At 54.0% G+C, this 15,719-nt stretch overlaps 1 protein-coding gene across 1 annotated transcript; it reads left to right on the top strand.

Moving 5' to 3' along the window:
* Positions 1–1,580: 1,580 nt before the first annotated feature.
* PDIA3 (protein disulfide isomerase family A member 3) lies at positions 1,581–10,330 on the top strand. The gene is made up of 13 exons (XM_082488873.1): positions 1,581–1,764; positions 1,925–2,003; positions 2,939–3,056; positions 3,497–3,604; positions 4,527–4,656; positions 5,126–5,242; positions 5,731–5,856; positions 6,425–6,607; positions 7,141–7,249; positions 8,111–8,239; positions 8,980–9,059; positions 9,572–9,629; positions 9,926–10,330. The coding sequence occupies exons 1-13, from the start codon at positions 1,607–1,609 to the stop codon at positions 10,043–10,045; spliced, it is 1,515 nt and encodes a 504-aa protein (XP_082344999.1). The 5' UTR covers positions 1,581–1,606; the 3' UTR covers positions 10,046–10,330.
* The last annotated feature ends 5,389 nt before the right edge of the window (positions 10,331–15,719 follow it).

Below are 15,719 nucleotides of genomic sequence, written 5' to 3'. Positions count from 1 at the left end.
TGGGCAAAGATGGTTGTTGTGAAACTGCTGTTAGAAGGGCTGATGCTTCTCTGAAGCTGTGGGCCGCTTCTGGTCAGCTGTGCTTCTTCTCCCTAAGGGAACGCAAAGCAAGAACTCATTGAAAAGTACTGAAGGGAGATTTTACTCTACCATCAGTTTTTGCATTGCTGAATGGCTCTTACTCCACAGTGGAGGCCTGAGAGCTGTCTAGAAGCACCTTCTTCAACTTACCACAGGCTAATAGCATGGTCAAACACAGATTTTTTGGCTATTACCAGCACACAGTTTTAAACCCATTAAAAAAACACAAATAGAAGGACAGTGCACAGTCCCAGTATTCTTGATGATACATTGCCGAATTCAAATTCAGGAATTCCTGATTCCTCTGGCAGTAACTAGGCCATTCTCAAACCACTAACAGGCAAATCGGGGTGCACAGGCTTTGTGCGGTGGTGCTGACAGCGCTGCGAGCCCCATCCTGTGCAGATCTGACAGACTGCCATCGGGCAGCTCTGCCCCTCCACGCCGGCAACGCAGGCCCCCCGGCCCCCACTGTGCAGCCCCGCTGGAAACACAGTGGCACGGCTCCGGTGGGCATCTCCAAGGGGCGGCACCACCAGGGCACGGGTGTGGGAGCGCAGCGATGCTCCTGCGAGGGGGAGGAGGGCAGCGGGAGCAGTTATGAAGGAGCAGTCTGCCCTCCATAGCCTGTGCTGGTTGGTTGCCTGCGGGAGCTGCTCCTCCATCTCTCTGTCTCTGTCACAGGTTGGGTTATGCTGCAGGTCCTTTCCCACCGCTGCCGGTGCCCCGTCAGCTCCGGCGTCACCGCTGCGCGTCCCTGTGCTGGGCACCACCGAAAGGGTTCCTGGCCTTTGTTTCTCAGTCACCCTCTGTGTTTCTCAGGCCACTGCCAGTTCATCAAATAGTTCCTCCTTGATTCTTCTTTTCTTCACCTTCCTAAACTTTTGCTGTCCTGGTCTGGTTTTGGATCCTTTAATAGCAATTTCTGTAAGGCGAAAACCCACAAGCCCCCAGGTGACTATTTTGTTTCTCTAACAGGGACGATCGTTTTTTTTCAGCCCCGCAGTCTGAAGCGCCATCTGCAGAGCCTTCTCCCGTTCCCGGGGATGTCTGGGGAACCGTGACTCCCCCGGGGCTTCTGGAGAAGGCACGTGGCAGCGCGGGCTCGGGGCCGCAGTGTGGCGAGCGGCCCCGCGGGCGAGACCAGACCAGACCAGACCAGACCAGACCGGCCCGGCCGGCGGGAGGGAGGGAGGGACCCATGGCTACGCCGTGCCTCAGGTCCGGGCCGCTGTCCCAGTCCCGGTTTCCGCCGGTACGGCCCCCCACCTCCGCGGCCGCCCGAGCGGCGCCGAGACCCGGTGACCGGGAAAGGGAGAGGCGTGGTCGCCGCAGCTGGCCCCGCCCACTCCCGTCGGCAGCCCATTGGCCGGGGCTGGCGTGACGCGCTGCACAGCGCCCAACGGAGAGCTGCCACACGGCAGGTCCGGCTGGGGAGGCGGGACTTCCGGCCTGCGGCCCCCGCTGCCTGTTCAGCCGCCGCCGCCGCCGCCGCCGAGGAGGGAGTCCCGCCGCCCCGCCCGCCATGTCCGCGCCTCGGCCGCTGCCCGCCGCGCTGCTGCTGCTCCCGCTGCTCGCCCTCGCCGCCCGCGCCTCCGACGTGGTGGAGCTCAGCGATGCCGACTTCGAGAGCGGCCTGGCCGAGCGCCCGGGGCTGGTGCTGGTGGAGTTCTTCGCGCCCTGGTGAGGGGCCGCCCGGGGCGGGTGGGAGCGGCGGAGCAGGGCGCCGGGCGGGCGGGGAGGAGTGGGGGGAGCAGGGCCCGGCCCGGCCCGACCGGGCAAGGGCAGGGGCAGGGGTGGGTCGGGGCGCTCCAGGCCGGCCTAACCCCCCCCGTCCTCCCAGGTGCGGGCACTGCAAGCGGCTGGCGCCGGAGTACGAGTCGGCAGCGACCAGGCTGAAGGGGATCGTGCCGCTCGTGAAGGTGAGGATTTGCTGCAGCAGCTCATCCCGGGGGCGGTACTGTCCCGGGGGTGGCTTACGGATAGACTTTGGTCAAATAAAAGCTTTGCTGTTGCAGTCCGCTCACAACGCCTGCCGGTGTGCGCATCGGGCCTTTTCGAGGCTCTTAGAGCTCTGACGGGCTTCGTCTCTATGAAGATTTAAACGCCAGGGAACGATCTGGAAGCTGAACCCTGCGAGGGCTGCTGCCACTCAGATGGTGTGCAGAGCGTAAAATGGGTGTGTACGAGTGCGTAAAAGAGGGCTCGCCCGAACAGGGAGGAAGAAGCCTTCTTTGAGCTGTGTAATCTAGCCTGAGAACTAGCGTAGTACTGTACTTCATGGTATCGTCCCTTGACTTAGAAAGTAAGGGTTGCTGTCCAAGAGCTTTCTTTTCTGCCAGAAAACTTGTACGATTTTCTCAAATCAGGGTCTTCCTCTTCCTTTCTGGGAAGTGGCATGGACTCTTGACACCATGGCCTCCTTGTCAGTTGAGGTTGGCCTGTTTTCTTCAGGCATTGCAGGAACTTTAGGACTGATGAGGCACTGAGAACAGTTGATTCCTGTTAAGCCTGTCACTGATTACAAGGATCTACCCATTCTGATATTTTTCTGTGTGTAGTCTGGCCAAACTTGCAACTACTTAATCTTTCCAGTATTCCCTTGAATGTTTTTCTGGGCTTGTCATTACAGCCGTGCTACCTCCTTCCCTAGTCTTGACTCTCCAGCTTTAGGTCTCGTAGATGCTTTGTGGATCCTTACACTTTCTGTGGAAGGAATCCAGCCTTGGTTAAAGACATCCAAGAGCTTTCAGACCCTCTAGACTTTATATGTGATAACGTGGGCAATGGCAAAGCCGCTTTGTTTTGTGCATGTGGGTGGCTAGGTCACTGAGTAGGAATGTTCCTCGTCCTTTAGGTTGACTGTACAGCGAACTCAAACACCTGTAATAAGTATGGAGTAAGTGGATATCCCACCTTAAAGATTTTTCGAGATGGAGAAGAGGCAGGAACCTATGATGGGCCCAGGACAGCAGGTAAGAGCTCATTGGCAAGTGTCTGGCTTGCCAAAATGGTGCTGGAAGGCAGACCCACGTATAATAGACTTGTGTGAGGGATGTTACACGTGTTGAGGGATACAAAGAAGGTTGCCGCCTACACACACAATCTTCCCTTGCCCTTTCCAGAACTCTTTGTGCTGGCAGAGCCCTGGATGTTTAGTATACCTTAAAGCTCTCTTTTAAAGGTGAAGGTTTCCACATTATTTTTAACTCCCAGTGCCCTTGATGTGTGGTATTGGAAAATGCTAGAAAGTTCCTCTGTGAAGTTGGTGATAGAGCTCCTTCGTTTCGCGTCATATTTATTGTATAGGAGAGGTGTATGGATTCTGCAGAAGCAATTTTTTTTTTTTTAGGAAGCTTGAAAAATGTCTTGTGGAACTTTGTATTGATCCCTTTAATTATTAAACTCTTTTAAGATGGAATTGTCAGTCATCTCAAGAAACAGGCGGGACCTGCTTCAGTGGCTCTCAATTCTGTGGCTGATTTTGAGAAATTCATCAGTGATAAAGATGCATCTGTAGTGGGTGAGTAGATTTGGTGCAGCACTGAAATGAGTGGACGCTTGACTCTGGGAGGTGTCTTGGGGAATATACCATGAAAGGATAAGAAGCAGTATCACAAGCTGTAGCGAGAGAAATTGCAAGCTGGACATGAGCAAAGAAGTTTTTCATGATGAGAATGATAAAGCACTGGAGTGTGTGCCCAGAGGGATTTCGAAACTTTCAGGCTTGGGAGACTTTCAAAACTCAGTTGGACAAAGTGCTGAGCAACCTGATCCGACTTTGAAGCTGGTCCTGCTTTGAGCAGGAGGTTGGACTCAGTGACCTCTGGGGATTCCTTGCAACCTGTTTGGTTTTTTCCTGTGATTCTTTGACTGTCTTTCAGACCTCCTGGCACCATAGTGTATCTTTTTTAAAGCTTGTTGCTCTTTTGGCTGTCTGACAACAGGTAGCTTTGGATTGCTAGAAAGTACATTTGGGTGCTATCTCGTGACGTTGGTGGGCTGTCGGCGTCGTATGATTTGACCACAGTTTACAAGTGGCAATAGCAGTTTTCCTTTGTGCGGATCAGGTGCCATCTTACAAGTGCAACTGGATGAGTATCGATTATCAATCCCAAACTTATTAAGTGCCATTGGCAGTTGTTATCACTAGTAGTCTCACCTGGTTACAAATGGATATCTTGGTGCTCAGGGGACAACTGCCTTTTGGCTGAGGGGCTAAGCTGGGCAGACTCGTGAGTAACTTTCTGCTGGGGGAAGGGAGGGAATACAGAAAGGTTCCAATAAAAATGGGGGAGAAGCTGTTAAAGATGAAGGCTTGAACATGCATTGGAGGACTTGATCCAGAAGTGATCTTTCAGTGCATTGTAGAAATAAATGATGAGGGCTTGCACAGCGACTGCTGCTGAGTTGGTTTGGGGTCACCATCTGTCTTTCTGCTGCAGGCTTCTTCGGAGATGCATCTGGTGATGCTTATTCAGAATTCATGAAAGCAGCCAACAACCTAAGAGATAACTACCGTTTTGCACACACCAGTGAGAACCAATTGGTGCAGAAGTATGAAGATGATGGAGAGTAAGTTGTCTAACACAAGGATTTCTTGTTTCCAAGACATCTGGAACAAATTAGTGGATTCCAGTCGTTAACTGGATTCACTTTCTGAACACAGCATAAGATCTTGTTTCTTCCCCTGCTGCCAGTGGCATATCTTTTTTTATCTCTTCAGAACTGAGATAAAAGGTACAAATAGTTGCAGGCTCTGGAGAGTTAGTGTCTGCCTCCAGGTGGGAAGAATCTCAAAAGAGCTGTTGTGCTTCCCTGTTGCTTGTTATGGTGGGGTTTTTTTTTTGTTTCTTATTGTGGCCTGTCTGAATAGCGGAGAAGCATCTGACAGGTAGATCCAATGCAGCAATGCCACCAAGAAACTAGACAGTCTTGTTGAAGCTATGAACAGTGAATGTGGGTAGTCACTGCCTCATCTAGTTGCCATCCTTGGAAACCCAGGGATACTTAAAACTAATTCACGATACCTGCTTCCCCTCAGGGGTATAGTCTTATTCCGTCCTCCACGCCTGACAAACAAGTTTGAGGACAGCTCCATCAAGTACACAGAAGACAAAATCACCAGTGGAAAGATCAAGAAATTCATCCAGGAGAACATGTGAGTGATTCCTCACCAGAGAACGTGGTAGGCTTGCCCCAGTTGGATGCGGCCCTGTCAGAACTTGTTTTCTCTCACTGGCACCGCTGCCATTTCCTGCTTAGTGTCCAAAAGAGTTGTCTTGCCCACTCCGTCTCCTTTGGGGAACCATCTTCCTTCTGGAAAGCCTGATGTGGCTGTTGGCATTTACTGTCCATATTCTAATAACCACACTTCGGTTTAAAAACTGTGAACTTCCTGAGAAGTAGGCCAGCTTTGGGCTTATTTAGGTCAGATGTAGCCACTGACGTTGTGGCTGGAGATGGAGAATTGACTTAGAATAATGTGGTACATGAATAGGCAAAGTGTTTCTCACTGAGGTCTTACTGATGACTGGCATTTAACGCTCTTGGGTGGGAAATGAGAGTGTGCGGCATCAAGCCCATTCCTGGGAGGTGATGAGTTGTGGGCAGCGAAACCAAAGCTGCTAACACCTGTCTCATTGATAGCTTTGGCATCTGTCCACACATGACTGAAGACAACAAAGACTTGATCCAGGGCAAGGACTTGTTGGTGGCGTACTATGATGTGGACTATGAGAAGAACGCAAAGGGCTCCAATTACTGGCGCAACAGGTATGCAGCGGTGGGGGGTTAATGGGCTCTCTCGCTTGTTCCCTGCATTGGTGCTGCTCCGTAGCTCAGTTGATGAAGTTTCTCCTATTATTCACCTGTGAATTCTTCGCTCCCAAAAAGCTTCCAGCTGAGTTTCTAATCAGAACTATTGGGGTGGCTGCTGCCTGCAGAGCCCAAAGCATGCAATATGTATGTCCTTTGAAACTCCACCTGCTTGCTTCTGCATCCCTAGTCCTTGGACCTTAAGCACAAGCTGCCTTACTGGTGGTGTGTGGGATTCTGTCCTTTGTATTCCCCAGCGCCTGAGATCCTGGTGCTCATGCGGACAGGGGTGGAGGGTGAAAGCACACAATGTTTGCACAGGCCTCATTCACGACAGACACAGGCTTACTCCTCTGCTTCTTAACACCATTTCTGTAGGACTTGCCTGTGCAGAACACATCACACCATTGAATTCCTTGTCCAGTGTGCACTTCAACGTGAAGGGTGTTACGTCACGTAGACGAAAATGTTCCAAGGAATAATGCTTTGTCTGTTTTGTTTTTTTTTTTTTTTTTCCTCCCCTCAGAGTTATGATGATTGCAAAGAAGTTCTTAGATGCTGGCCACAAACTGTCTTTTGCCGTTGCTAGTCGGAAAACCTTTGGCCATGAGCTTTCAGAGTTTGGTCTAGACAGCAGCGTGGGTGAGGCTCCAGTTGTTGCCATCCGAACTGCTAAAGGAGATAAATACGTCATGCAGGAAGAATTCTCGTAAGTTTTTGAACTTAGCAGTGTTGCCTCTCACTTGATGGACTTTGGTCTGGAGGTCTCTGACCAGATCATACTTTGTTAGCTTGGAGGAAACAGGAAAGCTGGATGTTCCAGCTGGAAGAAATGATTGTTGGGTCAAAATGGCTCCTACTGGTGTGTTTTCCTGCCTTTTAGAGAGCTTGCAGCCCCTCCTATTATTCAAAGGTAGATAATGAAATTCAAGATATTAAGGTATCTAGTTAGGAACTAAGATGCATTAAAGGGCAGGGGAAATAGTTGTACCTTTGTTCTTGAAAGAAAACTTAAGGATGCTGGAAGGCCTAAAACTTAGAATGGGATGTGCATCCAGCCAAAACTGTTAAGGGCATCTTTGCACTTGTTCTGGGGTCTTCTAAGCCAGCCCCAGACTGGCGCTCTTGGAGATGCGGGTGGCATCTGGTCTGTGGGTGGAAGGAGCTTAAATCAGCCTTGAAAGTTTTCTCCTCTCATCCTGTATGTGTGATGATGGCTGTAAAACATCACTTCACTTTCAGCCGTGATGGAAAGGCTCTGGAGAGATTCCTGCAAGATTACTTCGATGGAAACTTGAAAAAGTATCTGAAATCTGAGCCTGTCCCTGAAAGCAATGATGGCCCTGTGAAGGTGAGTGCTGTATCAAGCGTAGCAGCAGCTCCTACCAGTGGATGAAGAGACGCTGTTCAGCAGCAGCTTCTAGTCATGCCAGTGTCCCATGCTGCGTTGTGGCATCTTGAGAAGCCTCTGCTGCGATAGATGGCAGAAGAATTCACTCCCTCGTTGTATTGCAGTTTTCTGAGCCAAGGGAGAAATTGCAGCTTGCGGTTTTGATTCCATTTTGTTCTCTCAGCATAGCAACTTCTGCTTGAGCACAGTAGCGATGTGCTGTGCTGTACGAGTGCAGGATCACGCGAAGGCCTGCTGTCTTGGCTGATGCTCCCTCATGGCATGGCTTTCATTCTGGTCATGACTGCGCTATTTCTAAAGAGTTACATGTTCATCTCATTGCTGGGGGAGTGGTGTAACTCCTGCCTTTCATTCCTCACAGTAAATTCTGCCCTGAGTGAAAGCATTCCTTGGCCTGGTTTTATGATGAGGGCCTTACAAGCAGTGACTTCCCCTCCCTTCTTTATGTGTGCATGGGGATCCCCTCAGCCAGGCTTGTTAAACTGATTCCTCAGCCTGGAACTTGCTGGGATTAGAAAGATATGATTTTGTCTTCCTCCTGTGAGGATATCAGATGCCAACCTCGCAGGTAGTGCTGGTACCTGCACTGACAGGTTTTTACCTGCAAGTTGAGGATGTTCTAGCTTGGTGAAGAGTTATGTGTTTGCTTATTTTGCTGCTTGGTGTGTAGGTGCAGCGTGAGGCTTACTGCTTACTGCGGGAGGGCCAGGCTTTCTTGGGCAGAGCGTATGGAGCATGTCATGTTACAGCCTCACTCTTGACTTAAAAAAAACCCTGACTTGTATGATCAAACATTATCAGGTGGTGGTTGCTGAGAACTTTGATGAAATTGTTAATGCAGAAGACAAAGATGTCCTGATAGAGTTTTATGCACCCTGGTGTGGACATTGCAAGAATCTGGAGCCCAAATACAAAGAACTGGGGGAGAAGGTAGGTCTGGGACTCTGTTGCAAATGCAAACCAGAATTTTGCAGCACTAAACAATCCTGCAGGTTGTGTCTGTTTAGCCTTTATGATAACAGGGCGTAATTGTGCCTTCCTGAGGACTACGAGTTTTGACCTTTCCTGTGAGTGCAGAAGTGCCTTCACAGGATCTGGAGCACGGTAGCAGCCACGCTAGTGGGTTTAGCCTGCTGCCTTTGGTGTGGCATGTAAATATACCCTGATTCAGTGACTGGCCTCAGCTGGCAATGTTCTTTTTTTGGGCCTTTTCCCTCTGGATGATTATAGTCTCCCATCTGCTGAATGATAACCCAGCCCTGCGCACTTCCACAAGTGGAGTGGATAAATCTGGTCTCCCAGACCTGAGCAGCCTTTCACTATTTGGCCACCAGGCACCACTCCTTCCTGAGCACTGCGCATCCTCACAGCTCACCTAGGGCTGAAGGCAAGCAGTTGCTCTGGGGTAAGCATTCTCCAGAAATTATACCAGACCAGTTCAGTGGGTACCATGGGGAGATGTGTGCTGCATGCAGCTGGATGAGGAGGGACTCTGTTCCCTGTGCCTCCATTGAGGCAGAAGTAAACTGCTCAGAAGAAACTTGTTCACGTTTTAGCATACCGTGTGCAATGTCCTTCGGACATCACTATCTTAGATGATGTTGATCGGTGAGTTCCTGGTGTTAACTACTATGGATTGGTTACTAATAAGTAACTCTTTCTACCAACAGCTCAGTAAGGACCCCAATATCGTCATTGCCAAAATGGATGCTACAGCCAATGATGTGCCTTCTCCATATGAAGTCAGAGGGTGAGTCGTACTGTTGTAACACCGCCCTGTCAGTGGAAGGGTTCGGGCTGCTGCCTCTGACCAGCAACCACAAGCTGAAAGAGTCTCATGGGGAGAAGGGGCTGGGGCGATAGGCATGCCATCGCTAGGCATTTGCTTAGTGTGAAAAAATCAAGAGTGAAAGCAAAGGACAGTCACCTGCCTTGCTTCTCTGGGATTCTGGTGTCCTGGCTGTGCCCGGAGGCCTGTCTTGCTGAACCCCTTCCTCTGGTTTTAAATCTGCCATGACCCTGTTCTTGGCAGTATAAAAAGAATGCTGGGCTTGCTTTTCTGAAAACAATTTAGCTACGTAGTTGAGCTCAGCCAGCTCTGTGGACGTGGCCAGGCTTTTGGAGGCCACACCTGCTGGCTTAAGAGCTGTTGAAGTTACCACGTTAAACCAGAGGAAGGCAGAGGCGAGTCCGTTTGGTGAGGGCTGGTCTGAAAGAAAGTGGAGCACGTTAGGAGCTCAGGTGTGTCTTCTCTCTCCCCAGCTTCCCCACCATCTATTTTGCTCCAGCTGGCAAGAAGCAGAGTCCAAAGAAGTACGAGGTGAGTCTTTTGCTGCTCTTGCTGCATGGTGAAGAAGTGAAGTAGCACCCAGGTGTTCAGATAATGCCGAGCCTCTCGGGAGTTGTGGGTGGCGCTCTGTCCTGTTAGTTGCCCGGGGAACGCACCCAGTGGTACCTGCCGGGAGTGTTCTGCTGTGTGCTGCAGACCCACGGGGGAGAGCTCTGCTCTGCTCGTGGTCGCTTTGGTCTCCTGCCTGGCACCTGTACTCTGCCTTTAGCGAAGGGGGAGCCCACGGGGAGTCCAGGCACTGCCTTATTGTCTTGTGCTTTCTGCAGGGTGGCAGAGAAGTGAGTGACTTCATTAGCTACTTGAAGCGGGAGGCGACCAACACTCCTGTACTGCAGGAGGAAGATAAAACCAAGAAATCCAAGAAGAAGGTGAAGGAGGATTTGTAAAGTACCCGCTCGCCATCTTGTCAGGATGAGCTCTGTGTGAATTGGGGAAGCACTGGGCAGACTGGGGCCAGTTCTGGGTTGTGGAGAACCAGTGACCATGTGGGCTGAGGGGACCCTGCTGCTGTATCTAGTTCTGTTTAATTTCCTGCCGTCTCTTAGCTGCACTGTTGTGGGGCTCCCCAGACTGGTTTGTTTTGTGGTTTGGGAGGGGGTGGGGGGTAGGGTTATTTTCTAATTTTTTTTGTACATTTGGAGAAGTGAAACAATAAAACGACCCCCTTAAGACCAAGTGTCACTGTCCTATGGAGACCTGTCAAACCTAACACCAAGATCCTGCTCTTTGTAGGCAGCAGCTTCCTACTGTGAGTCGTTTCCTTCAGCGAGCCTGTAGAAGTCTGTTTTGAGATCCTAAGCTCAGTCTTTAGCCTGTTCTCCAACTTCCTCGTCTAATGAGAGCCCTTCCAGAATGTAATAGCAGCAGCTGTCCCAACGTGCTCTCCTTCAGGTGCTGCATTTATGCAGATTTTGGGCTTAGGGACAAATGTTTTTGCTGTGTGCATGCTGCCACAGCGAGTTTAGAGGTACGTAGTACTTGATGTGACTGTTGGATCTGGACAAGTGCAGGCGTACAGAGCCGCCTGGCACAGGGCTTGCTCCGCAGCATACAAGCAGCAGCAATAAATTGGCTTTGAAGCTGGTGCAAAAGCAGTCAAGTGTAGGGGAGGAGTACTGCTGACTCCATAGTCTACCCAAACGCAGGGGGGGCCAGTGCTGAGGGTGGTCCTGGGGGCCAGTAGGCTTGTGTGTGGCCTGTGGGTGGTTAGGACAGTTAAGACCAGTTAATTGTAAGATTATTACTTCTCTTTGTAGAAAGCAGGCTGGTAGCTGTGGCTTTTGCTTCAGGAGGGAGAGAAACAGGATCCTGTGCTCCAGGTGGACGGTGTGGGCTGTGTCCGACCGTCTCGGGGTACAGGCGGTCCTACCCTCGGCCCAGAATGTGCTGACGGGGAAGCTCAGGAGTGAGGCGGTGGGTGAGCAGAGGTGGGCTGTTGCCCTGGATCTCCCAGTTTCAGAGGCTGCACGTGAGTTGAAGTGAGGATCAGCAGCCTTGTGAGGCACTGCTGTGTTGCAGCAGTTACCATGGCAAGAGCCAGTGCTTGCTTTCTCTGTGGATTCCTCCCCCACAACTCCAAAGGATGTGTACCAATTATTTATTGCTGCTGGAATTCTCTAGGTACAGTAGACCATACAATGCTTAGCACATGGTTCTCTGTCTACAACAGCTATGCTGTATCAGTTCTGAAATTTCTTCCCCAGCTACATCAGTATCGTAACCACATCTACCTTCTCTACTCTGCTGTTTCCCAGAACAAACAGAAATGCCGGAGGGGGAGTATATATGAGACTGTATATATGCAGCTGGCTGCAGACTTCAGATGCCAGTGGAAGGAATGGGGGGACACAAAGGTCTCTGCTGCTGCTGACCCTCTGTAAAACCCCACTGGAGCACCGCTCCCCTGATGGGCAGCGTCCTGCCCTGTGTCGGACAAGGCAGAGCCAGGGGAAGCTTTTCTGATCCTCTCTTTGCCTCCTGGTCTGTGACTCCAGACCTGGTGGCAGCTGGGCACTAAGCACGAGTCAGGTTCCTCACTGGGTTTGGCCCAAAGCCCTCTCTTAGCACTGGTGCCTGAACCAGCAGGGGTGAAGGATGCAGAGGCTCAGTGAAGCTTTTTGGGAAGAAGGACAAAGGATGTGAGAAAGGGCGTTGGGCCGGGGAGTGCTGGTGGATGCCCAGGTATCCTGTACTGTGTGCTGCAATTAAACTGAAGCTAATGAGGCTTCGGTTGAGGAGAAACACACATCTGAGGAAGGAGTTATAGGTGAACTCAGCAAACTCAGCCCCACCGGGCAGTGGGGCATTGGGGTAGGCACTGAGTGCAGCAGGGCACTCCTGAACCTCGTCCTTAATCTAACACACACTCGGGGATCTGCTTCCTCCACCGCTTCAGGAACAGGTCCTGATAAGCACGGCAAAAAGAATCGCAGCAGTGGTTTACCTAGGAGCTCCCGCTTCCTTCAAACTGTAGGATCAGGTTTTTGATGTGAGACAGCTTCTGGTGGAGGTATTCACAGCGATTCTTCTCCTGCTGGTAGCTAGGGTAAGTCTGCAGGGAAAAAAATATACATATATATGGATAAGCTCTGTGAGGGAGCCCAGTCCCTGCCCTGCATCCAGCCTCACCTGCTTGAAGTGGCTGTACTCCTGCAAAATTGTGGCTTCAAGCGCCTGAAACCCAAAAGAAGTGACTGAGCAGAACCAGAGCACAGCTGTATCGTGCCATCATGCCCCAGGTCTCCCACTTGCCTTGCGTTCCTTCGTTCCTTGTTTCAACATCTTCATTTTGGCTCCCAGTTGAATGAATTTCCGGCTCACGTTACCAATGCGAGCATGCAGATCGCGGTACTCCACGTAGTCGGCACTAAATGCGGCCTCGTAAGCTCGACGCTGTTCCACTGAGCGGATGGTATGGAATTTCCTGCAGCGACCGGGATAAGTTTGTTCCCCCTGGGCCTGCAAGAACTCTGCAGCAGAGCAGAGCCCTCACTCCCGGTGGGGCCAGGGCTGGCCGTGCGCTGTCACCTTGCCGAGGGCCCCGGCGTGGGGGACAATGGTGACCCTGCTGTGCCCGGAGACCGGCCTGCAGCCCTTCACTGCTGCCGTCGGCGGTGAGGCAAGGAGTGTGGCTCAGCCCGTCCAGTGCCCCGGGGCCAGGACAAATTACACCAAGCAACAGGGGAACCCCGTGGCAGCAAGCGCCAAACTCTCTTACCGCAAGTAATCTGGGATCGCTGCTACGGCGGAGCTGCTAGGCTGGGAGCTGGCATCTGGCAAGGGGCAGAAGATCACCAAGGTTAGCGCTCTTCTGCAGCACCTCTCCCCCACCTCCACCAGAACCCGTCCCGTCCCTGGGCTTGCTGGAAGGGCTCTTCCCTACAGCTGAGCCCGCAGGGTGCTGGTGGGCATAGAGCCCCAGGGGACATGGGGTGCACGGGGCGCCCTGCTCGGGGTGAAGTGGTCGGAGGGATGTCCGCAGGCTGTGCGGCTGCGCAGCTCAACCAGGCTTACACCTTCCCCATGCTTGCCTTGGCATCCAGGCCAAAGCCTCTCTGCTTGCCGGGACTCCTGTTTTGGGCCACCCACCTCCTCCCAGGGCACCCCGGGGTCTGGTCCAGCTCCTGCCGCGTGAGCCAGTGGGGCCGTGCACCCCGGGGCCGTGTCCCTGCCCCCCCTCCCCAGGCAGCCCCTCTGCTCTGGGCACAGAGAGGGGCTGCTCCAGGTGTGGGGCACTCTCCTCCCAGCCATGGCCTGTCTCCTCCTCGCTCTCGGGGCTCTCCAGCTCCCCAGCATGGCTGACGGGGGACAGAGGCCCAGCTTGCTGCTGGCCCCTTGCTCCCGGGTGCTGCGTGCTGAGCGTCTGCGGGCAGCGCTGGTGCTTCTTGGTGGCTTTTGGATGGGAGAAATCCAGCAGTGCCAGGCGCTTCTGAAAGACAAACTTGCCGTCGCTGGCCCATCCTGGGCCCCCGCACTGGGACTTGGTGCTGCAGGGTCCCCCACCAGCTTCAGCCCGCGCAGCCCAGGGCCACCATGTAGAATCACAGAAGGGTTTTAGGTTGGAAGGGACCTTGAAGACCATCCAGTCCCCCCCCCTGCCCTGGACAGGGACACCTCCCCCCAGCCCAGGGTGCTCCCAGCCCCGTCCAACCCGGCCTTGAACACCTCCAGGGATGGGGCAGCCACAGCTCCTCGGGGCACCCTGCGCCAGGGGCTCACCACCCTCACGGGGAAACATTTCTTCCTAACACCTAATCTAATTCTCCCCTCTTCCAGTTTGAAGCCATTCCCCCTCGTCCTATCACTCCATGCCCTTGGAAAAAGTCCCTCCCCGGCTCTCCTGGAGCCCCTTTAGGCACTGGGAGGCCACAATAAGGTCTCCCCGGAGCCTTCTCTTCTCCAGGCTGAACCCCCCCAACTCTCCCAGCCTGTCCTCCCCGCAGAGGGGCTCCAGCCCTCCCAGCATCTCTGGGGCCTCCTCTGGCCCCGCTCCAACAGGTCCATGTCCTTCTGCTGTTGGGGGCTCCAGACCTGGACGCAGTACTCCAGGTGGGGTCTCCCCAGAGCAGAGCAGAGGGGAAGAATCACCTTCTGTGCTTTGTGTCAGCGCTTGGTGTGCCCTGTCCTTTGGGCTGTCCTGGGGGCTCACAGCAGAGCCAGACCCCCCCACTGCTCCACTGCACACGGGTGGAGGGGACACAAGGCAGGGGCAGAGCCCAGAGCCCCGGAGCAGTTGGGCTGGGGGCGAGGGGGGCTTTGCTGGGAAGGAGGCGCAGAGAGGAGGAAGCCTGATGCCTTCTGGAAGCAGCTGAACTGAACCGGGCTCTCCCTGCACACCCCGGGGACCTTCTGCTGCTGGAGCCCGCGAGCACTTACCACCCCCAGAAGGTTTCTGCCGGGGGCCTGAGGGGAGCCATGCTCTGGGGGCTGCTGCAGAGGCACCAGGAAGGACGGGGCTGCAGGTGTGCCGTCCTGGCTCCTGGGACACGAAAGACAGTGGAGACCAGAGACCGAGGCTGCGGAAAGTGTCTCCAAATGCCAAGTACCCCGGCGGCAGTAGAGGGGTGGGCCCAGTCTTGCCCAAAGGGTGCCGAGTACCCGGGAGTGAATGCGCCATGCCCATGGCCGGACTCCAGCAGCGACCAAGCGCCCCCAGACCCCGCTCCTCTCACTGCTGCCTGCCCCAGGGCCCCCGCTCTACCTGCGCCACAGCAGGGCAGCCTGCCGCCGCTCCTGGGCTGCGTTCCCTGGCCAGTCCTCCTGCGCCTGGCCCACCAGGGTCCCCTTCCTGCGGTAGCAGCAGGCAGCGGGATCCGGCTCCGTGACCTGGGGGGAGTGCAGCAGGGTGGGCACACCGCAGCACTCCCACACCTGAGAAGACATCACAGCCGGTACCCGCACCTCCTCCGGTGCTGCCAGCAGCCGTGCCGCGCCAGGCCTGCCCACCGGCGTCCCCTCCAGCTGCTGCAGGAGCTTGTGCTTGTGATGGGGCTGCAGGTCCTGGGGCTGAGACAGGCTTTGAAGAGAGGCCCTGGGGGTGGCTGTTGTAGGGACACGGGCATGGCAGACAGACCCCTTCCCCAGCAAGCCGGTCACACCAACCTTCTCGGGAGCCGCGATGCCTTTGCCTGCAGATCCGTCGGGACAGAACAGCATCAGCCCCCAGGGAGCGTCACACTGGGTTCTGCTTTCCTCCCCATCAGTCCCGGCACACAGGTCCCCAAGCCCCTGTGCCTCCAGCCTGCCACAGCCACCCCTCCCCCAGCTGATGGAACAGGGACACTGTACAGCCCCCCCAGTGCCACTGGTGCCTCCTGATCACTGGTGTGGCCAGAGACCCCCAGACGTGCGGAGCTGCTGCCTGGCCATGGTGAGTAGCAGCCGCCACATCCCAGGGCCAGCTGGTCCCAGAGGAGGCAGCACTGTTGTCCCAGGCGGACAGCAGGTCCCCCACAGCCATCAAACCCCAGTGTGGCAGGGAGCAGAGGCTCAGCACTTGCTGTCACTCGGGCCAGTGCCACCTGTAGCACCCCACTAACCATAGCCAAGGACAGCTGGATC

Source organism: Vanellus vanellus (genome assembly GCF_965231255.1).
Source record: "Vanellus vanellus genome assembly, chromosome: 11".
NCBI lineage: Eukaryota > Metazoa > Chordata > Aves > Charadriiformes > Charadriidae > Vanellus > Vanellus vanellus.
Note: the sequence above shows the minus strand (reverse complement) of the source record. Positions and strands in the feature narration are given on the sequence as shown.